Source organism: Asterias rubens, assembly GCF_902459465.1.
Source record: "Asterias rubens chromosome 8 unlocalized genomic scaffold, eAstRub1.3 super_scaffold_89, whole genome shotgun sequence".
Classification (NCBI taxonomy): Eukaryota; Metazoa; Echinodermata; class Asteroidea; order Forcipulatida; family Asteriidae; genus Asterias; species Asterias rubens.
This window is the reverse complement of record NW_022985693.1, coordinates 1043090-1067050: the sequence shown is the minus strand read 5'-3', so window position 1 is coordinate 1067050 and position 23961 is coordinate 1043090. Positions and strand designations below refer to the sequence as shown.

Here is a 23961-nt window from a genome sequence, read left to right as displayed (position 1 = left end):
TTAAATTACTGACTGCGCGCCGTCAAGTCGTCTGCTTTTTAGACACTTTTACTATTTACATCAAAAGCGCCCTCTTTGTGCGTAGATAACCATGCGGGGGCGGGATTTGTGGTTGGGGAGGTTTTGTTTCTATTTTTCTTCCCTTTTGCCAAAGGCAATCGTCCAAAATGTGACTTTGCTGAAGTTTCTCTAAGAATATATTGTCAGTGTGAAATATATATAACGTGTCAGCTTCATTGTAAGCTAAAAAAAAAAAAAATACATAGAGGGCGCTGTAAGAATCATAAAGCGTGCATTACATCATGACCTTTTAATCAATACGAGTTATAAATTTATTACAAAATGAAATAATATTTTGGCCTAATTTTGAGCATGACATTTATGATTTTATATATCTTTCTCAAATTTTGTTAGTTTTTGTGTGTTTTTTTTTGTTTAATGTTTTCTTGTACTTTATGTACATGTGTTTTTATTTTAAAGCAGATTGGTCATTTTGGAAATGCGCTTAATAAGTATTTTAAAATAATAATGTGGCAAGGCAAGTCAATAAGAGTAAAACAATCACCTCGACATAAATCCACTAGCTTTTGCTATGAGATTTCACAGGTGGTCTACATAGATTTCAAAATAGTTCTAAAACAAAAAAGCATTCACTCCATTTTAAAGATCTATATAATATGTAGGCCTAGCATGATTATGAAGAGTACAGAACTTCAGAATCAGCTGGCCATCAAACTAAGCCATCTGTTAAATTATTGTTTATGTGACTATCAAAAATAATTGATCAAGTAATTTCTTTTCAGTTTAATTTATTGTATATTGGATATTATTAACCAACCATTGATTCTGTGATCTGAGACAGCAGCAAATATTATGTTAACTTACAATTAATTTGGCAATAACTACCAAATTGTTTTGTTTTCAAATAAACAGGCAACACATTTAAAAGTTTCTATCATTTGGTTTAATATCATTTTTATTCATGTGTTTCTAAAACAATGCTACACAAGACATAGGCTGCCACACGGCTACCACATTAATATTGAAAGTAAAAAATAATCAACAGTTAACAATAAAGTATGTTATACAACACGCCAGAAGCCACATCACCTCCCCAAAACAATAAAATATGGATTGAGTCGAATTTTGTTTTAGATTTCATCTGGGCACAGGAAAAAGAAGGCAGAAAGACCTCTATTAAAGGAGACTTATGACACCAAACAGTCAATGGATTACCAAATCTTATTTTTGCCCATAAGAAAAGATGTTTGAACCCTATTCCAACCATTATCAATGTGCATACTCACAAATTGCCGATTTAACAAAAATGAGAAGACCGAAAGTCCAATGTCATCTTTAATCTGCAAAAATAATAAACTAGGACAACTTTATTCACAATGTTTTTCAAGAATAACCGGGATGATTAACGATTGTGGAAAATGTTAATCACTGTAAAAGTGGGTTTCAATTGAACTCCCAAATAGTTATGGGAAATTCCAAAAGAAAACAACATAATTTTGTATTTTCTAAAGACTTCATCAAAATTACTGTCATGATGAGTTGGGTAGTAATGAGATTGCTAACAAAAGCTTTTGTAGAACTTCTCTCGTGTAAAACGCAATTGTTGAACATCTTGAAGAAAACCAAAGTAATGAGTACATGATACCCACTGATAATAAATAAGTGTAAAGGCCTGGTCACACAGGCCTCGATACTGAGAACGAAACTGTTATCAATATATGCCCTCGATTGGTTGAACAAGCGTGGGCGTATTCAACCAATAGAATTGCCTTCTCTTTGCGTTATCGTCTCGTTATCACTGCAGTGGGACTGGGCCTTAACTCGCTTAAATTACATTTGTGTTCATACAAGACTTGATTGATTGACTCATGATTAGGTGTCATTTGAGATAACTATTTATATCCATGGTTGTATTGTTTTACCGAACCAAGGGTTTAATTTCAAATGTAAGATTCAATTAGCTTTGTTGTATTTACAAAGAGTAAAAAAGTGAAGTTGAATTCAGAACATGAGTCATGATCACAAATCTCCCCTTCCTGGTGCACTGGTTGGCATGGCAGTGAAACAAACACTGACGAAGGGGGGCACACACAGATACCTTCAACACTCACCAGAATGTTTATGGCGATTCCAAAAAGTAGAAGTGACAAAATTTACCGCAAATACTAGTTTGGTGAATTCATATTGACAAATCAATGTCAAATAATTTCAATCATTGTATTTTATTTTAACAGATACAAAGTTGACATGAATTCTTTGTTCTTCATTTCTGCTTCCTTTCAATGGAAATGTATAATTTGATGTGTTCATCTCATGATGTTCAGATGGTTTCAGGAATGTTAGCAAAATAACAATAGTTGAGGTGATGTGAACTAAAATTGAATGACCGTGTGCTATCAGCATGACAGTGCCCGTTCATTAAAAGTACTTCATACCTAATCCTACCACAAAACCCAAAATGTATCAATGGCATAAATAAAACACAAAACATAAGAAAAAAGAAAATAGCTATTGTACAGCAGTTGAGAAGGCATAAAACTAATACAACTGTAGACCATGTCGTATTCTTTTAAAAAATGGTGTTAAAACTTCGGAGCTCATATCTTTGGAGTTTTTAGTCTTAAAAATTAAACAGTGTTTCTTTAAAAAACACATGGTCTTCTCTTCCACCAAAACAAGAGCTACTTTTGTGTATTACATTTTTAAGCACAAGAAATTACAAAATATAACAATGTTTGTACATGATTCAAATCAATAGCTAGGAGACCTCAGATAGAGTCTAAGGTACAGCATGAAGGGAAGGTGGTAGTCTCCATTTCAAGCCTCACTGATTTACTGCCTTATAAATCGCCGACATGTCCTTCTCTCCAAGACCAAGATTTTTTGCTCTCTTAAAAAGCTGAAAAATTCATAGAAAAATGAAAAATGTAATTACAACAAAAGAAAGAATGTTGACCATCCAATTACAAGCAGTATTCCAAAAACAGAAACGTACAGAGTGTGGTATTTATATAAAGCCAATACTCTAGGCCAAATTTTACTGAGCTGCTTAGCAGAAAAAAATGCTCAACACATTTCCAACCAAGCACAGGAGGAAATCAGACATTTTGGCTGGGAACCAGACACAACAACTGGGCCTAATTTCATGGCTTTGCTTATTGTAAGCAAAGAATCAGCACTAACAGATGCAGGGAATTCCGCACTTACGTCATGCGTATTTCACGGGTTAGCAGGGATATTGTGCTTGTGCTCATGCGTACTTCACATTACTAGGCATTCTTCGATTCCACAACTTGCACAGAAATTTGGCGCTTGCTCAGTAAGCGGAGAATGGTGATCGTTAGCACAGAATTCAGCCTTAAGCAGAGCCATGAAATTGATCCCACCTCTCATAATCCCTTCAAAAAAATACACCATAACATAAAATACCTCATTGACAGCTGCAGAGACTGGGAGTGGTTGCTCTACTTGGTCAGCTAGAGCCAAGGCAAGTCTCATATCTTTCTGCTGATACTTCAGTGGAAATGCAGGAGGAAACTTATTGGCCAATATGGCTGAAAAGAAAAAGACAAAAAGAAATAAATTGTTTGTTGCCAAATTCCACACTATAACATAAAAAATGATTTCATGTTTCTTACACTCGGTTTATGGTAATTATACAGCAAAGATAGGAAGAAATCCAGCTTGTAACATTAGCAGTAACACAAGGGCATAGTCATTAGGAATATATTGAACCTATTGGGTTCAAGTCCCGGTTGTGACACTTGTGTCCTAAAGCAAGAGACAAAAAGTGATCAGACCAGGTACACCTTGCAGGACAAAATATTGAGCGCTTTGATACCCCTCTAGGGATGTGATAAAGTGCAGTAAAAACCTATTATTATTATTTTATATTATAATCCCACTGGGAGTTGAAAGTAAGAATTGAGACTGGCTATACCTTTGCCCTTTCCACTGATGAGTGGACTTGATATAGCTCCAAGGTTTAGAACATCCAGGAGTGTATCTTGACTAAGACCTGCCCTTTCAGCTAGCGCCATTCCTTCAGCAAACCCACTCATGATGCACCCTGTGATCATGTTGATGATGATCTTCATTTTAGAGCCATTCCCAACGTCACCTACACAGGAAATCATGAGATAGAATGTACACATGTTTCAAGACATTGTTCATATTGTTGACCTGATTTCACTCTGATGGTTCCTTGATATATAGCTGCAAGGCCCAACACCATGGCTCTACTTACCGCAAGTAAAGAATCAGCACTTACAGAAGCAGGGAAGTCCACATTTACATCAAATGTACTAAACAGGTAAGCAAGGAATTTTTGCTTGTGCACATGCGTACTCCATATAACTAAGTGTTCTTTGTTTACACAGTGAGCAAAGTAATTTGGCGCTTGCACAGTAAGCGGAGAACAATGATTGTAAGCGCAGAATCAGCGGTTCGCAGAGCCAAGAAATTGGGCCCTGGTCTGTCAATTACACAGTTATTCTTAGAAAACTAAAGTATCATGTGGTTGGTAATTTGTTGGGTGACCTCAGTTGGCAATAATGACTATAATTCTCTTTGCTGTATTACTGTTCTTTTCTTAAGAGGTACTTACCAAGATAAAATGCTTTTTTGCCCATAGCTTGAAAGCATGATGTACAGTCTTCATAGAGTGTCCTATCTCCAGCTGAAATGACCACAAGTGAACCTTCCATGGCTGGCTGGACACTGCCTACAACTGGTGCCTCTAAAAACCTACCCTCTCGCGCTGAAATAGCCTAAGGAACAAAACCACACACAACAGTCAATATCAACAGTCAAATTTACACAAATAAATTTATGTTGCAACAAAAACTGACCATAGCAATATAACAAAAACTACTCTCCGGTAAAGGGGGCTAATAACACCTTGTAGCAAAAACTGCCTACAGACATGATAGATAACTACTCACCCCTTCTACTCCAGTGACTGTACCGATATCCACTGTAGACATATCCACCAGTGCCTTGCCCTCCTTCATACCATCCAGTACACCATGCTCACCAAACACAATCTACACAACAGTTCAAGTGTAACTATCAATTAGACACATATTACAAACTGCTCTAGTAAATTAAATCTGTTTAGATATGTTCATATTAAGTTCTGTTGTTGTTGTTTTTCAGTGTTTTTGTTTTGTATCAGTTATATGTATATTATGTATTTGTTGAGTCATATACTTCTCAATATTATCATTAAGTGTTTATAAAAAAACTTTCTGGACAAATTCATTCCTAGCAACCTAATCTTTTTATTGTAACTAACCTATTATAGTAGACAAGGTTACTATTATTCCCATCCATTGCATTTTTAGATGATCAACATGACAGTGCATTCCACTAGTTATACAAAATAACAATGACAATTTGTATATAGCCATAATCTGCTTAAAAATCTGCTCAAGATGTTTGCTTGTACTTACTGCTCTAAGAGCTTCTGAATCCGACACCATTGAGAAAACAATGTCGCATGACGACACAAGATCAGATACACTCTTGGCTTCTGTTGCACCAGCTGTTACAAAATCTGCACACTGTGAACAAAGAAAACACAAACAATGAGGAAAGTTAGCAACCTACGTCAACAATTTATAGACATACATGAACCAGTTTTAGACATACTTCAGCTAAAAAAAATGCTCACCAGTAAAAGAGTTAGTAGCTAAAATACCATCTCACATGTAGCATCTGTGATTGGTTTCCTGCTAATTGTTGCTCAACAGAAATTGTTTAACCAATATTTTCTCCTGAAGTAGCACAATGAAGTTGGGTCTTGGTGGTGACACCTCTCACTTCTATTTTATTAACAGTAACATTTTTTAACCTTCTCAGTTTCAAACTGATAAATGGTTTGTTATTGTAACTTTTCAGGCTTAATGCCTTTTAGGAACATATGTTGTTATAGAGTGTGCAACATTGCCTTAAAGTTATAGGCTGCAAGTTGCTGAGCAAAGTCTAGACAGGATAACTATCATAACTATCAGCCAATGACTCTACAGTTTTTGTTTGACATTGAGTGAGGGCGCTTGTTTATTAAAGTGCAGGTACAGTACATAAAACAGGAATATGTCTCGTCATAGCTACATGTAAGAAAGGAGTGTCACACTGTTTGTTTGTTTGTTTGTTTGTTTGTTTGTTTGTTTGTTTGTTTGTTTAGATGATATTTTCATTAAGGTAACTCAATAAACTCCCACAAGGGGATGTAAACACATGGAAACAGTCAAACCAATGTTGATTATTTCTCAGTACAAATGGCACAAAGCTTGATAAGACTCAGTATCATTCCTCCATGATTGACTTAACCCTCCTACATGTACTTTGGCAGGCCTTCATTTTAATAAATCCGAGGAGAGCTGTAAATTGCTCTCCTTAATTCAAGAAAATGAATTAAGGAGAGCGTTTTGCTCTCGCTAACAAAACCCAAGTTTAATGAACACGTACTCAAGAAAATGAACACAAAGTTCACCAGTTGTTTAACTTTTTCTTACTCAATTTAATGAGTTTACTTTAATCATGAAACAACTTTTTTGCAATCAAAATGAATGTTTCGATAAATTAAATAGACCCCACAATTATGTATATCCCCCAGGCACCCCCCCCCCTAAAAATAAAAAGTTTGGTTATCCGCTGTTAATGTTGCCACCCTTTGAGAAAAAAAAGAATAGGCCTAAGTACAAAATATGGCAGAGAATGAAATTGTCTTAACTTTATAGTAATTATCTTTTGTGAATTTGCCTAAAGATAACAGAAAAACTGTCAAAAAAAAAATTGTGTCCGCTATTTTTCAATTATTTTGTTATTTCTTGGGGCTTGTTTAATACTGTAGTTGTCTGTAGCTCTCTCCAGAGCAAAGAAACATTCTTGTCTGTGGCTGTGCACATCGGCACCGTAGTGTGTACATGTACGTCAGCGTAATCCGTATTGGTATTATGAAGCAGTGTGGGGAACCACCGACTGCTGCCGATCGTCGATCGCGCCACAAAACGACCGCGACTGATTAGCCTGCCTTGGTACGGCCAGCTTCACATACTGCACACAGGGCCGACCACGGGCCATACTTTTGTACACTTGTACTGGACATGCAGTACATAATTATTATACACAGTGCAAACTTATCCATATGCATGAGCTACAACACCATGTGTGCTTGTGATTGGTCTGGAAAAATATCTGCATACAATGGGTAGTACGTGGGATCTTCCATATGCATCAGTACGCGATTATGTGACTTGTGATTGGACCGGCGTTGCAAGCGCCAAGAATGAAGGACGCGCGCTGGCAGTAGTTGTTGCAATGGCGCTATTTAAAATGTACGAGGGGTTTGAGGGCTGGGCTCGAGAGCTGGGCGGGCGGGACTTGAATTGGAGCCAAAAATATCCTTTGGGTTGGGGGGGGGGGGCATACAATTACTTGCGGGTGCGTTCGATTAGATTTCCCGGGTCGACCCAGATCTGACCATCCCCAGTGCGTATGATTAGCTTTGACGTCAAAGCTGTGTGGGCCCGAGTGAGACCCAAGTTCATGACGTAACGGCGAAAACTTTCTCAATGGCCACCATTTTGTGTGTAATTCAGCGGGCCTTTTTTTATGAAGTTTGACACACATTTTCGCCATTAAAACAGCGTTTTTGTGAGCAACAAGTATTTATTATTCGAATCAGTGTACCTTTTTATCACTGTGGGGTTGTAAAAGTGTTTAAAGTTGCAGGTATATCTTGAGAATAATTATTTGACGATGTTTTCATGAATCCACGAAAAGTATCGGACGAAATGCACAAAATGGGAGTAGTTCCGGTCGGCTGTCCCTTGGCGTTCTATCTAGCTCATGTCTTGGGCTTGTCCACGAATTCTTTTATCCTGCTTGATTTTGTCGATATATGTCCGACAAACCTTACACCAAATTTTGGTTACCATGACCCTGTCATTTATTGGTGCCGTCTCGTAACCATAACTTTCCAAATTCCACCTCAAGAATGTTGATAATTGAACACTTGACATCTTGATGTCATAATCCAGCATAAGCAAACAAAATTTTCACGTCGAGCAGCATGGGGCTCTTACTGTAGTTTACTGTGCATGATCCCAGTTCCTTTCAATTGTTTTTACTCCAAAATGCGTTTGTCCAGCCAGGTGGCCGGAGATCCCCCCCCCCCTTTACGGCATACTTTTATCATGACAAAATACTTAACCAATCATGAGCGTGTATTTGCGGTACCACTCTTTAGTGTAAGAGCCCGCCCACCAGTGTGGAATTCTATAGGCCCCACACAGATACGTCTGTGTGACCGGCTGCGGTAAACATCAAGCACGTGCGCGCAAAAACACAACCAGTGTGGAATCGCTCACATTCGTCTGTGTGACCGGCTGCGGTAATCATCAAGCACGCGCGCACGCAAACACAGTCAGAGCAGACTATAATAGGACTCGTTTGCCACTGCCAACTCGCAACATTCAAGTGGCAGCAGGCTTATAAACTCCGAGATTCAAGCGGCTTATTTTAATCAACAATTAGGGTATTGAAAAAACATGCTCTTGTTAAATTTGTAAGGAGCGCTTTTTTTTGCTCTCCTTGGAAAACATTAAGGAGCGCGGAGGAGCGCGAGCGCGATCGCGCTCCTTTAAAATTATGGTCTGCTTTGGGTAACATTCCAAATTGACTAATCATTGAAACCATTTAACTTGATAGCTGTTTAGTTTACTTTTCAAAAATCCATCAGGGTTGCTACTTTCTTTTCTATTTTTCTCTCTCTCTCCTAATTGTATGTACATGTATTTGTTTTCTTGACTGTTCTTATTGTCTGTACTTTAATTTTTACTTACAAAATTAATAAATGAAAACAAAAATGAAAGGTTGTGGACTGTGGTGGCACAGAACTCACTGTGTGCCACTGTATGGTATGGTTGCTGTGTATCACCACATGATATCATAAATGCAAGATGGCACAGTTATCATTCAATACCACAGTGGATGGTATTAAATGATCAGACAGTAAGGAAGTTATCCAAATAATACTAAGTTAGAGTCATCTTGTCAAAAATAAATTTATACCTGATGGCTTTGCATCAATTGCTGTTTATATTTGCTTTGTTACTGTGGTACCATAGAGCAAGGACCAGACTCTATAGTGGTACTATTCAACACTAATAACGTATTGTACTCGCAAGTGACATGTGTAGAAACACAAAAATGCTACAACCTTTGGGATTCACTAGTAAAATAGTGAAATTATTAGCATCCCCTGTACTGTCAATGATCCTACACTACTGAGGTTGCTTTAAGTCAATTCTTATCCATGCGAGATTTAACACCCACAGCATAGTGCATAGACTGTTAATTATTATGCAAGCTAGAAAAAAAATGGACTTTGAATGATATTTTGTGAACGTCTATTTGTCCAACTATTCAAACACTCTCTCAACAAACTGTGTCAGGGTACAGAGTGCCACTAAACCTTTATGCCTACAAACAACCTGTACAAATAATTGAGTTAACGGGTAACAAGCAATGGAACCTACCCAGACACCCCCATTGTTATCAATGAAACACTCCAAAACCATTTGGTTATTGATCAAAGGAGATGACAACAATAGCTCTGTTATTCATTATTGGAGCTAGATATTAAGAGACTTCACAATAGTACCACCATGTACTTGTAAGTCACATGTGGGGGTAACTGCTATAGTATAAAATGGTGGGGGAAACCATTACTTACCTGTTAGTATTATTACCAAATAAATCATGCGTGATTATAATTCAACTGCCTATACACAACTATTCAGCTCAGCTCAAGACTTCACTGTTTGTTAGTTGTAGTTGATGAGAAAATATAATGACATGTAGTTGTCAGTGTGTCTTCAGAATACTAGCATGGAGGTGATACTAGCCACATGAAACTGAGTACTAAGCAACTTTAAGTGTTCAACTCCGGATCATTCGACTGAGAGGAAGGTTGAGTTTCATCTAGATAGCAGTGTTCCTGTATTGCAGTAGGTTGACATACTGATGAATAATGACTACATGCCTGTACCAGCTTGTGCTTGGCATCAACATGGCATGAGTTGTGACACCAGGACTACTCACAAAAGCTCAATTTTCAAACCAAACTGTACTGTAAGGTAAGAATTCAAATTATTTTAGTGGTTAAAAAACATGTAGGGACCTTTTCAAAACAATGTGTCTGATAACATGTACATCTTTTAATCAGGCCTTGAACTTGGCTCTTGAAGGGGCACAACAATTTTGCTCTGGTAAGGGACACTTTTATAAGAAAAAGCTCAACAAAGCAAAAGCACAGGGCACCAAGGCAACTGCTGTGTGTGCCATGGATTAATTGGAGACCTTTTCACCTCATTTGAATAGTAAAATGTAATGTTAGGTATCATGGTAATATACTCAAACTAATCATACATGAGTGGAGTATTAGAAGCAACAACAAATACAATTGTGATCACCTACAATTACAAAAGTAACTTAAGAAATTGTCTACATTGTTCTTCTGATTTGGACATTTCATCTATGGAAAAAAAATGTTCATTTTATTAAAGATCAGTTTCTCAAACCAGATTAAGTATTAAGTAGAGACATCTCTCAGGAATAAGACGTTATAAGGAATATCAACAGGTTCAAAATCTAAATGAAACTAAGAATCTGTATTTGGCATGGATATTAAGATTTAAGAAAATTAAAGCATTAAGAATATAACAAGGTTCTTCATCTTTAAACTGTTTCTGTGATGTCACTCTATTGATGAAAGTGTAGATTATTTGTGACTGGTGCCCCACTCTAGTTTTGCTTAAATGAAAGAAATATTTTCTGCTTGGTTATCAGTGGTCTGGGGGGTGTCTAACAGTTGGCTACTCTATGTACATTGTAAATGTGTGACTCTCCTGGACAACTGCTGAAACCTTCATCATGATACAGGTATTAAGATTATGTTTAGATAAAAGTGTCTGACTTAACATGAGTTTTATAAATGAGCATGCTTTGCAGGGCCCAATTTCATAGCATTGCTTAATGATTTTGTGCTTTTTACTATTTATGCTATTTCCATTTCAAAGCGCTGCTAATCGTAAAAGCAAAATTGAACTGAACTCTTGCACACTGAATGCCAATACTGAGTAGCAAATTGTTATTTTTGAGTAAAAACTGACACAATTTGTGTAGCATTTTGCTCTGCTATACACGGGAAATCATTCTCTTGACTTTCAACAAAACGTGTACATTACTACTACATGTATGTACAAACACTATGAGTCATAGGTTAACTAAACGTGACACATCCAAGTTCCTGCCTTTAATTAATGTACTTTAATGTATGTACATGTACTCAGTGAAGTACAGTAAGGTACATCTACAAAAATTCAATGATTGAAAATCTTGAATAAGTAGGAGTTGGTCAGCTCCAGCCCTTTTCACACAAAACCATTTAAGCAGTCCCTTGCTCCATTTTAGCATGGTTGTAAAATTTTCCAAATTGCACGTAGTGTGAGAGGATAACAATGTTTTGACTGTCGAAGGTCCCCAGTAAAATCTTTGTTGTCCTTTATGGACATTGCTGTCCTTTCAAACAAAGTGTATTTGGGAAACAATTAAGCAACCATGTTTAAATTAAGCAAGGGACCCTTGCTTAATTGCTGTTTTTTGTGTATTACAACCACGTTAAGCTCATAATGTACACATGTACTCTTTTCTTCTACAGATTTGTTAGTATGGAGTGAATGACAGATGAAGAGAGGTCCTACACTAAGCCATGAAATGATGACACAACAAGTGCTGTTCTTCGTGCTGACTAGCTACTTGGTTAGTACTACTAGTGGTTATATCACCAACCATACCAATCTTGTGGATCAGCAATGTCCTACAAGATGCTTATGCAATCAGGAAGTGGTTGACTGTAGCTATTTAGGGTTGGAGGAAATACCAAACGTACCACTCAAAACAAAAGTACTGATTCTAACAGGAAATAAAATCAAACGAATTGCAGACATGGATCGACTCGGCAACATAGAGGCACTCTACCTTCATGGTAACAAGATTACTGATGTCACAACATTATTAGCAGCCAGCTTTTTGAAAATCTTAGATGTATCAAATAACCCTATTGGTTGTGACTGCAAGTTACAGATGACGTTAGATTCGTTGAGTAAGCAAAACATTCAACTTGTGAATTTAGACAGTACAAAGTGTGCCTTTCCAATGCATCTGTATGGTCAATCGCTTAGTGACTTGATGATGGGAGTGAATGTTTGTAATAAACACAGACAGCAGAGGGATGAGAGTGAGGAAGATTCGAGACATAGAGGCGCGATATGTGAAGGTAACCCCTGCAAACATGGTGGTACTTGCGTCATAAGGCCACATCATACCTGGCAGTGTGTATGCCAGCCCGAGTACCAAGGACAATATTGTGAATGGCGCACAGGAGACATGTTAAGTATGACTGTAAAAGATGTAACAAGTTGTGATATTGAAGTCAGATGGGCCATAGATGCAGAGGATATCATGGACTTCCGCTTAGTGTACATGGAGGACTACATCGAATTCAATCCTCAAGTAGAAAAGGTCTACTTGAATGGAAGCAGTCGTAGGTATAAGATTGAGCAACTCAAACCTGATACAACTTACACAATCTGCCTGGCTGCTTTCAGTTATACTTCTCGTAAGAGGTCACCTGGTAATATAATAGAAGAGGTGTGTCTCCTACAAAAGACGGACCCTTCGCAAACCACTCAGCATTCCCGCCCTAACGGACCTTTAACAGACAGTGCAATGCCAGTACCTTCCCTTGATGGAGCAACAGATGACAAGCTGGACCTACAAACTATCATGACAATATTTGGAGTAATTCTCTGTATTTGTCTGGTCCTTATTTGCGTAGTTGCAATACTTTATGTAATTCGCCTGAGGGGTATAACCTTAACCCGTAGAGGTAGACACCGTAGGCACTCCCCACCTAATGTAATCCATGTTGAAAACCCCACCTATGGTTCAACAAGTTCACCTACACCATCTGTGCAGGATATTCCCATCGGAGAGTCAGGGAATGGGATAGTGACTCAAGACAATGATGTTCCATTAATACTTGAGACTAGTGGGAATATTGAAGGAGTATATACATGTAGTAATCAAGATGTGCTTGATGAGTCCACAACAAATGCTTCACTAACAGCAACATTACAAGATAACACATTAACAACCATACAGGATCCTCAAGACACTCTCAGAATACAAATAATAGACGAGGATTTGTCTCATCATGAGAACATGCAACATTCGGTCAATGACATGAATGAATTAGACAATCCAGAACAACAAGTTATACAATGTTAGCTCAGGTGCTGAGCGATTTTAACTACATGCTTAAAAATAAAGCTAAAGGCAAATATTTGTGATTACTACACTAGGATTTATCCATGTTGAAATTCTGTGAATGTCTTTGCCAACATTGTGTCTTGGAAGAATACCCCCCAAAACAATCATCAAATTTATTAGAAGCAACTCAATAGAAGCAACTCAATTCAACTTATGCAACTTATAAATGTACATAGATTTATCCAAACGTGTAAATCCATTTCTCAGTCTGAGCTTTGATTTTTTTTTATTGTGTTTTAAATTTGATATTATATGAATAAATATATTTTTGAAATCATTTTAGGAGAACCTAATTGAAGTTCTATTCATGTTAACTCCCATGAGTTCTTGACATTTAAGAGCAAACTTTTTGAGGCCTTCTCAAATTTTTGATAGAAAGAATTTACATGACATTTGTAATACTGTTCAGCTGCATTGTTAATCCTTTACGAACAGATAATAATATGGATAAAAGAATAATTGACAACTCAACAATGAGTCCACTTTTCAATCATATTCCTAGAGATGGTTACACAATCAATCATGTCTTCCATAAACCATCTGATTGGCTTAGTTTACAGCCAAAAATATACTTTCAACAAATAACTAATGAATAAATGATTGGCCATGAGGTCTCAAACAACCTTTTAGAACCGACTTGGTTGTGGCAGTGCGATAAAGGACTGAGGACAGCCACAACAATGCAATGTTTTAAACAGCCGGTTAAGACAAAGTCATCACTCTTTCATACTCGGGTTTTTTTGTGTGTTGAAAAACATAGTTATTTTTGTGCAGGAAAATCTGTAAAGCTTGTCTGTTGTTTTTTTAGCCTAAATTCTCAATTCATGTTACATTATCAGGCCCTTTCCATAAAGGGTATTGGATGAGATTCAATGGTTGTCCCTTCGAACACATGCCATTAGATTATTACATTGAGTACCGATATGTATTGATTGTGCACCACATTATTAGTGCATGCGTAGACTTAAAGGCAGTGGACACTATTGGTAATTGCTCAAAATAATTATCAGCATAAAACCTAAACTTGTATTGAGCAATGGGGAGAGGTTGATGGTATAAAACATTGTGAGAAACGGCTCCCTCTGAAGTAACATAGTTTTCGAGAAAGAATTGGTTTTCCACGAATTTGATTTTGAGACCTCAAGTCTAGAATTTGAGGTCTAGAAATCAAGCATCTGATAGCACACAAACTTCTTGTGACAAGGGTGTTTTCTCTTTCATTAATATCTCGCAACTCCGACGACCAATCGAGCTCACATGTTCACAGGTTTGTTATTTTATGCATATGTTGAGATACACCAAGTGGGAAGACTGGTCTATGACAATTACCAATAGTGTCCACTGTCTTTAAGTGCCAACATGCATATATGGCTATGACCATCGATCGCACATTCACAACTTTAGTTTATGTCTTCAACAGTTATGTGACCTTCTTTCAACCAATAGGACTGTCCATCAATGTTGTTCCAGTTCATACTTTGGACACTGTTTAGTCCTCATTAAAATCATGGCCAAATATTTGCAATCGTTTTAAAATGAATGGTGTTATCATTAAAATATGAAAAACTTAATATTGACTGACCTTTGCTGCAGTTCTGTTCCACACGGTGACCTTGTGACCTGTCTTAATGAGATTCATGGCCATTCCTGTTCCCATAAGGCCAAGTCCAATAAAACCAATCCTATACAATAAGATAATTGCATAAATACACTGTTAAACATAGGTATAACTCAGGCCTCAAATTTCCCGATTTTTAGGGCAAGGCCACTTTGGCCTTGAATTTGTCAAATTTTGAAAGGGCACCAAGGCCATGGGGTAGGGCACCAAGGCCAACTTAAAATTTCAAAAAGGGCATCAAGGCCATAAAAAATAAAGATCATGAAACAATTTCTGTTCAGGTCCATGAAGGCTATTTTAATGAACATTTCATTACTTTTGCTTTCCTTTAACAAAAAAACATCAAGTATTTTTAAATGGATTTAATTTTATTGATTAATGGGAAGTAAAAGTATGCATCCATTTTTTGTTGCGATGGCCAGACGTAAACAATGAACTGTCACTTAACTGTGTGCAGCGGAGATTTTGTTGCGACGGCCGGACGTAAACAATGAGCTGTCACTGTGTGCAGAGCGGAGATTTATTCAACGGACATACATGTACATGTACCATACATGTACATGTACCTTTCATGTACATGTACATGATGCGTGATTTACGTAACATGGCCCACGTGCACAAACATGTACGAGTACCAGTGAACAAGCACAATACGGCCGTGTCCGAAACGGCGACTTCGGCTACAGCTACGTCTAGATCAGCGCGTCTACCAGTGTTGAAGAATAGGCAGACGCGCGCGATCTAGCCGTAGCTGTAGCCGAAGTCGCCGTTTCGGACACGGCCGTATACCAGTGGAATAGGCGGACGCCCAACCTCAAATGGAACCGAAATTGTGATTAGCTGGTACCCATCATGGACAACCTTGCGTGGGTACGCGTGTTGCAAGATGAGTACCAGTGCGATTGTTCTCAAATGGTCGTTGCAAGTACATCCGGCCCGTGTATAAACTTCGAGTACACAATGTCTATGGATGCACGTCTGTCGTTCGTTCTGCATCGTGCACACACACATGCACTGCATGGATATGCTGCCGTCCGTTTAAATTCCGTGTGATGAGCATTCAACCGACCGCGCTCTGTGTGCGTGTATTAATATAGAATGTACATGTAAGTGTTTGATTTTATGTGCACACAGACGGATGGTGGTGTATCAAAACATAAATTTTGATCTCAAAAAGGGCACGGCGGCCATCGGAGAAAAAGGGCACGGCCTTTTTGGCCGCGAAAATGTCCGATTTTCTCGGGGCACCACGGCCAGTAAGCAGGGCACCGGCGGCCATGGCCGTCGTGGCCGCCGGGAAATTTGAGGCCTGATAACTGATGATGAGTTCAAATTTACAATAGCCAGGTGCTAACAAGGCAATGTGTAGTGTGTAACGATATTCATTTTATTTATATTTTATAGAAGCAACATTTTATAACTTCTCAATATTATCTGTTCACATTAGTTGTGAGTGTGTTTGGATCCAAATAACCTTGCCAACATGTTCCATTTTCATTTACTCCCAATTTTTTAATTATAAAATCAGTTCAAAATATCCTTACACGAAAAATTTCCTATTTTGATCCCCATTTAATTTCTTACTTTTTATCCGTTGGTACAATTTCTTCTTTCTTTTCCTCTGCCTTATCAGCAAGATGTGTTTGAAAGCTGTTATAAAGACTGAGAGAATTGAAGGACAAACCATTGCCTTTGGGTTTCTTACTGGGTGATGACAGCGTACTACCTGCTAGCTGTAACACAAACAGGGGGAAAATCACATTATCATATTGACATGGTACAGCATTAAGGCATTAACAAAAATATGTTATATTGGCATAACGAGCCCCCCAAAATAGGGTAGGTAGGTAGGGATTTTTAATTTTTGTTCCCCCTCCCAGCAACGAAAATTACATGTTTTCTAATTGTTTAAGCTGGTAGTATACACGATAACAAAAGCAAACAAGGCTTCACACAACAAATAGTGTATTTTCTTGATGACATTTATTTTATTTTTATGTCTTTTATAGATTTTAATCATTAAAAGTTCTTCCCTTGAAAAAATAAAAATATCCAGGGTCGGCCGTATTTTTAGGGTACGTCGGGTTACGCCAACATAATTTTTTTTTTTATGTCTTAGTAACAATCAGAAGCCAAATACCATCTAGCAGCCACACGCCCCTTGGCAGCCTCACACCTATTGAAGCCACTCTCCCCCATCAACCACTCTTCCCCCCTATAGCAGCCACTAGCACCCATAGCAGCCACACACCGCTCAGCAGCCAGCCCCCCCCCCCCCCCCCATAGCAACTATGCACCCCTTGGCAGCCACTTACAACATGGCAGCCACTTACAACATGGCAGCCACTCTCCCCATCAGCCACTCCCCCACCCCCAAAGCAACCACACATCCCTCAGCAGCCACTCTCCCTTGTGGCTGCTGAAGCCCCGGCAACCATTCTCCTCTCAGCAGCCTCAGACCCCTTTACCAGCCAGTCTACTCTTTACAGGCATGCAACTCTTCAGCAGAGATAAAACATGGAAAGTAATTTTCCTATTGATCGTGTGCACTGAAGATAGCCACCTATTAGGCCATTTTCGTCTGACCCTCCCCCCCCAATCCCTTCATATAGTAAGCAATAAAAACACTACAGAGCCAGAATAGTGTAGAAGGTATGCTGTACACAAGGAGAATTGTGTCGATGTGAGTGGTCTTTGTGTCGGATAAACAGAATTAAAAGAAGAAAAAAAAAAATAGTGGGTCTTCGGGAGAGTACAAATATACTCATGTTGACCCAAATATAAAGATGAGAAAGTGATTTTCACCTTCTGAATGTTGGCAATTTCACTCGAATCTACTCAGATTTGCGGCGTCCTCGCCGGGCGCGAATCTTGCGCAAATCGGTTCGCGTCGGATTTCTAGGCCTGGAAACCGAAGAATAGTTGCATGCCTGTTTTAGCATCCACAAGCCCACTTTAGGATCTACTCTGAACCTTGCATAGATAACTTACCCTCTTCTTTGGGGAGGCATACGTAAGTTTGGTCGGGGTGCTCTCTACATTAGAATCTTTGTTCGACGATCGACCTCTCTTCTTGGTGGGTTTTTCGACTGCTTCTTTTTCTGGTGAGGCTTTCCCTCTGTCATCAGGTTGTGAATTCAACTGAAGAATATGACAAAATAGTTCCACTACATTTTGTTTTTATTGCTACTTAGTTCTGATTGTCAATGCTGTTCATTTGTGCTCAGTGAACTTATACAAATTACCAGTTATAAAGTGGCCAAGGGAAAATAGTAATTGGTGTAAATCCACTTCCCAATCCAATTGAGGGTTAGAATAAGACAATGGAAGATCATTGAAATTTAATTATAGTTAACACCCGAGGTGGTTCATTTAAAGAGGTTGTAACATTGTGTAACATTTGTCTTTATTGTGAAAACCTTATAATTGACTCAATTATTGAATTGGTTGGTAGAGCTTAACTGGTAAGAGCACTGGCTTTTTAATCAAAAGGTTCAAAGTCTAGCTCTAGTAAATTTGTCTTCAATCAACTAAAAAATCAATTAAAAATTACCCAGTCAGTTTTCCCTGGTTATTATAACTTTGTCTTACTTCTACAAACTCACAAAGTTCACTGTCTATTTAAACTGATACCTACAGACTTTATTTAGTATGCACTTAGAAGCAATAATTCCCAGTGCATATAAGGTGCTTTTATTAGTGATTTCATTTAATTTCATCAATTAATTCTGGTTGCTAAGCCAAAGACTCCATCATAATACTAGCCAAGAACCCCATGAAGAGAAAACAAAGAAGGAAGTTTCAGTTTTAGAATTAGAATTGGGAGAAAAATCCAAGAATCATTTCAGGGAAACCTTTACCAGGTAGAGAATAAAAACCCAAACTGCCCTTAGACAGGAATTGAACCAACCCCATCATAATCACATTTAACTGTTCATGGAAACTACTTTGATGCATTGTTCATACCTTTGCTTTGCCACTCAGAGGTTCCCTGGAGTAGTCTTTCATGGGCTTTGATTTGGGTGGAAAGATTTCTTCATCATCTTCAGGATGAAACGGGGACAGTGGAGATGCCTTCTGTATAAATCAATTGTAAAAAAACCCATTAAAATCATGGCTCGTAGATCTAAATAAATGAAAATTATGAACAAGGCAAGTCCAAGACAGGTGAGCATGGTAACGATTCAAAAAACCTAGAGATAAGTGGTTAAAAACAATCTGAATAAATTGCCGAGCAAGGTGTGAAGTGAAAATCCAAATTATTATGGTGATTTATAAAAATCATCTTAGCGCTTTGTGCACTCAAATCCAGGGCTCAATTTCGTATAAAATATTTAGCAGGACAAATAAGCGGGATACCAGTAACATATTGGAGATGTGACATGGAAGTTAGGCTGGTAACCTTATTCTGATAAGTAAAATTTTGTTGTGCTTAGCTGCTTTTTGTGCCATTGTTTTTTTCTTATTTCTATTTTACGGGAAGCTTTCTACTATCTTCATCTTCAAACTGTGTAAGTTTTGTAAATCTGGTGATATTGTGTTTGGTGTTGAGCTCTATAAAATTGAACCCAGATCACATTAATACAGAATGTTGAAGTGCTTTGCTTGGAGTCTGACCTTATTAGAATCCTGAGTAATGGCTTCCTGGATAGCATCCATAGCTTTCTTGAATTTCTGTCCCTTTGCTGCCTTAGACAACCTGTCCTTGTGTTCAAGGTATGGACATAGATTCTCTGCTCGTACCCAGGCACTAAAATAAGAGAAAAAATACATCATCTGTAGGAGCGTCACTGGGTGACTAATACAATTCAAATTAACAAAATTCAAGCTGTCTAGTTCTTGATATGGAAAAAAAACCTGTATGCGGAGTTATATTGGAAACAAATTATGTTGTCAGGCATCAATCAAAGATTTATTGAGAAGGCAGGAATAATTGTAAGATAGTATTTATTTACTGCCTTGACCAATGGTCAGTTGATAATATGATGAAACTTAACCCTAGTAAGTGTCAAGTCATTATCTCATGCTTTCGTAGAACACAAAGAAACGCGCCTGATGCTTGATTTCGAGACCTCAAATTCTAAACTTGAGGTCTCAAAATCAAATTCATGGAAAATTACTTCTTTCTCTTCTTTCTCAGAGGGAGCTGTTTCTCACAATGTTTTATACTATCAATCACTCCCCAGTACTCGTAATCAAGAAAGGTTTTATGATGATTATTATTTTGAGTAATTACTAATAGTGTCCACTGCCTTTAAACAAGCTAATTGTATTAAATTGTTAGGCATTCTTGTTCAAGGAGACCTGAAGTGGAACACTCAGGTTGGAAGTATGTGTACCAAATTCAACAGGAAACTTTACTTTCTTCGCATGCTCAAACATTGTAATCTCCCCTTAATTTTGGGAATGCTTTGCTGAACTCCAACATTCACAGTGGTTGGCTTCCTCCTAGGAGGAACATTAACTTAAGAAATTCCGACCATTTGTCCGCTATCAGATGCCGTACTAACCGCTACAAGACAAGCACTATTCCATACCGTCCTGGTTAACCTCATCAACAAACAATACCTTTTTTTTCTTTTCTTGGGCAGTCAACCACTGGGAATGTCGGCTTAATCACATCTTCATTCAACTGTTTGTTTATTTTTGCTGTCTATGCTTTTAATTGTTTTTAACTGTTGTCGCAACGCTTTCCAGACCTGGTTAGGGTTTGTTCTGTGATTTTTATGTTTTTTAGCTATTCTGAGTCCTTTGCCCCGTTACTTTATATTATTAGGGGTCTTTTGTCATTTGTGCAATTTAATGTTTTCTGTGTTTCAGTCGAATTACATTTAACTATCTTTTTATTGTATTAACTGACAAATTGTAAATTTAAGACAGCAATTCAGTTTTTCACTACTAGTGTCTTTTTTTTTTTTTAATATTCAGGGGTCGAAATTAAGTGTTTTTTCATGGAAGTCAGCAGGGCTAGTAACCAATAATTTTTAGTAGCCCTGATGAGATTTTGGTAGCCCGAAAGACACATTATGTCTCGCGTCACGGCTCAAACTTTACAATACACCATAGCACAGTTCTTTGTTGTTCGTAATGATGATTTTTGCATTGTTTTTCCACTAGCCCGTCGGGCTATCAAACTGGAAAAATCAGTAGCCCGGCTGTAAATCTGGTAGTCCTGGACTAGCGGGCTAGTGGCAATTTCGACCCCTGAATATTGTTGAATAAATAAACCATTAATAATATTGGGAACATATAAAGAATGTGGAATGGTCAAATAATATTTAACTTCCTTTACTAAAGAAACTTACTGATCCTCCGTTCCAAAAAAGAAAACAAAGTACGTAATTTTCTTGCCGGTTGGCTTCTTGACATGCTTCCATGGTTTCACAATCTACAAATTCAAAATAAATCAATGATTTAAAGTCAAAGTCACCTTGCTATTAGTGATACAATGGTGCCCCTATCAAGATATGATACTGAGATCATGATTACAAATTGGTTTCTTGATTAAAGGCAGTGGACACTATTGGTAATTACTCAAAAGTAACGCAGTATTCAAGAAAGATTTGAGACCTCAGAATTAGAATTTGAGGTCTCGAAATCAAGCATCTGAAAGCACACAACTTCGTGTGACAAGGGTGTTTTTTCTTTGATTATAATCTCACAACTTCAACGACCAATTGAATTTTTACAACAATCAAGAAGACTGGTCTTTGACAATTACCAATGGTGTACTGTGTCTTTAAAAGAACAGATATTGAGATTATGATAACTGATTGGTTTAAGGCTATAGTGAGAGTCACTGCTTACAAGAAAGTCTAAAACTTGGATCCAGGTTCTGGAACATAGGTCAAAATATTAAACTCTACAAATATAGATTCCAAGGAGCTTTGGGCAACAGTATCCTTATCCTAGAGTAGATCAATTTTTTGTAATTGTTGTATATTTGTTATCACCAGACGTAGCTTTTTAAAATACATATAACAGACTGAAATGTTACGCCCCAAGGTTCATCAGATCAAAGTACTTACCCTTCCTGGCCAATGTGGGAAGCTGCTTAATTTAGCCCTGCAAAATAAACCAAAAGACAAGAGTAAGTGTAAACACTAACAGAAAAAGCGGTCTTTTACTGTGTTTTAATCACTAAACATCCATCTTCCATTCAAGTAGGATGTTAAGTTTGTGTATTTTTTCAATTTTTTTTAATTTGTTTGAAATTAATTTGCTCAGAAGGAGAAGTTTGTGCAGCTTAAATTGAGTAGAAATTTGTTCTTGTATTAGTATTGGAGGCCACAGTTTGATGGATATCATAATAATCATGAAATGAAGCTTCATCTTAATAAGAAATGGGTTATAAGTAAAATGATTGTGTGAATTATGCACTATGCATTAGAGCTAGGGACAATCTTAAGATTGAACTATGATATGAGAAGAAAGAAAAAAGAAAATCTTGAGGTCGGTTCAGAAAACTTGACAGTTCAGGCAACTCAATGGTTCAGGCAACTCAAAGATATGCCAACCTATCACGTCTCTTTTGATAGAATCAGATACCTTTTGCAAGTTGTATTGGTCAGTTCCACATTTGGAAGTCCACTTCCCTTCAAAATAAAAATGTAATTCTTTTGCAAATTGCATTGGTCCTTTTATATTGAGTTGTCTGAACGATCAAGTAGTCTTGGGTTGTATTGTTGAACATTTGACAGCTGAACATTTAGTAAAGTGCATAAAAACCCATTGGAAAACATTTGTATGGCAAAGCAAGCATGGTATAGTATCATCTGGAATTAATTGTCAATGTTATCATTAACTGAATAGATATTACTTATTATTCAAAACCAATAAGTTTTAGAAAAAGCTGATCAATGTTTCTCCACTAATTGACAGATCATCAACCTTGGATCCAAGCGGACAAGAAACAGGTCAACATAACTCAGCTAACTATATTGTACTCCAACTAACTTGTGATCATTTTGGTTGATCTAATGTACTCAGGTCAACTCGTACTCCAGACACAGCGAGAAAAGTGGACCAGAGAAAGTTAACATTTATACTTGAAATATCTTTTTAAAATGTTAACATTTGACATCCAAAACACTAAGAGGCAAGCTTAGATGTAAGTGAACAAATTTATCTGATTTGAACCAATAAAACAAAATGCATGTAGTTAGGGAAAGTGCCTTAAGTTTGTTATAAATATTGGAAAACTGAAGAAAAATGGGTCCTGACAAAGCAATGTGCTGTTGACAAGGTTCAGTTTATGGAAAAGTTTCCGTATGGCGCCACCACTTTTTCATTCGAAATAAAATAATATAGTATCTAATTTACCTGATTGATATATCCCTTTTTGTAAAAATTAGTGAAAAAGTGGTGGCGCCATACGGAAAGTTATCCCGGTAGGGTAGGGCAGGCAATGTTGAAAAACAAATACGTCTTTTACGAGCACAAGTTTGTTTGTTTGTTTGTTTGTTTGTTTAGATGAGTTTGATGTAGAGAGAAGAGAGAAGAGAGAAGGGAGAAGGGTTATTTATACAGTGTACTAATTGGTTACTGTTTGAATTGATTGGAGTACGAGTGGCGAGTGAAATCACACACACAGCCCAGACAGGAGAGACAAGATCCCATCATTCCCAATTCAAGGACAATGGACACATGGCAAACGTCTAAAAACGTACAAAAACAATCCTCCTTTAACAACATTTTAATATAAATGGGTTGCTTATTACCATACGAGATCTCCGAACTTGAATTCCTGTTTTTCCGGGTCGATAACAGTCTTTTCTTCAGCAGATTCTTTTTGCTCAACGACAGGGGTCTGTTCTTTCTCGTCCGCCATTTTGCACGCCAATTTCAGAATTTCAACTTTTGCGGCGTGGGTCAAGCGCCCTCTGTTGTTTAAAACGGCAAACTTCCTTGCCATGCGTGAA

General features: G+C 37.6%; 2 protein-coding genes across 3 annotated transcripts; one reads left to right on the top strand and one right to left on the bottom strand.

The window, feature by feature from the left end:
* Positions 1 to 941: 941 nt before the first annotated feature.
* Positions 942 to 23876, bottom strand: LOC117305525 (glyoxylate/succinic semialdehyde reductase 1-like). The gene is made up of 14 exons (XM_033790398.1): positions 23761 to 23876; positions 22069 to 22105; positions 21346 to 21428; positions 19658 to 19790; positions 19007 to 19117; positions 18032 to 18181; positions 16625 to 16773; positions 15005 to 15104; positions 5475 to 5585; positions 4965 to 5066; positions 4628 to 4790; positions 3962 to 4141; positions 3451 to 3575; positions 942 to 2920 (listed from the first exon to the last, which is right to left on the bottom strand). The coding sequence occupies exons 1-14, from the start codon at positions 23868 to 23870 to the stop codon at positions 2846 to 2848; spliced, it is 1629 nt and encodes a 542-aa protein (XP_033646289.1). The 5' UTR covers positions 23871 to 23876; the 3' UTR covers positions 942 to 2845.
* LOC117305526 lies at positions 9768 to 14458 on the top strand. 2 transcript variants are annotated; one of them, XM_033790399.1, is made up of 3 exons: positions 9768 to 10166; positions 10879 to 10971; positions 11750 to 14458. In XM_033790399.1, the coding sequence occupies exon 3, from the start codon at positions 11776 to 11778 to the stop codon at positions 13378 to 13380; it is 1605 nt and encodes a 534-aa protein (XP_033646290.1). In that variant the 5' UTR covers positions 9768 to 10166; positions 10879 to 10971; positions 11750 to 11775; the 3' UTR covers positions 13381 to 14458. The 2 variants fall into 2 exon arrangements, with proteins under 2 accessions (XP_033646290.1, XP_033646291.1); XM_033790400.1 differs by lacking the exon at positions 10879 to 10971.
* Positions 23877 to 23961: the final 85 nt, after the last annotated feature.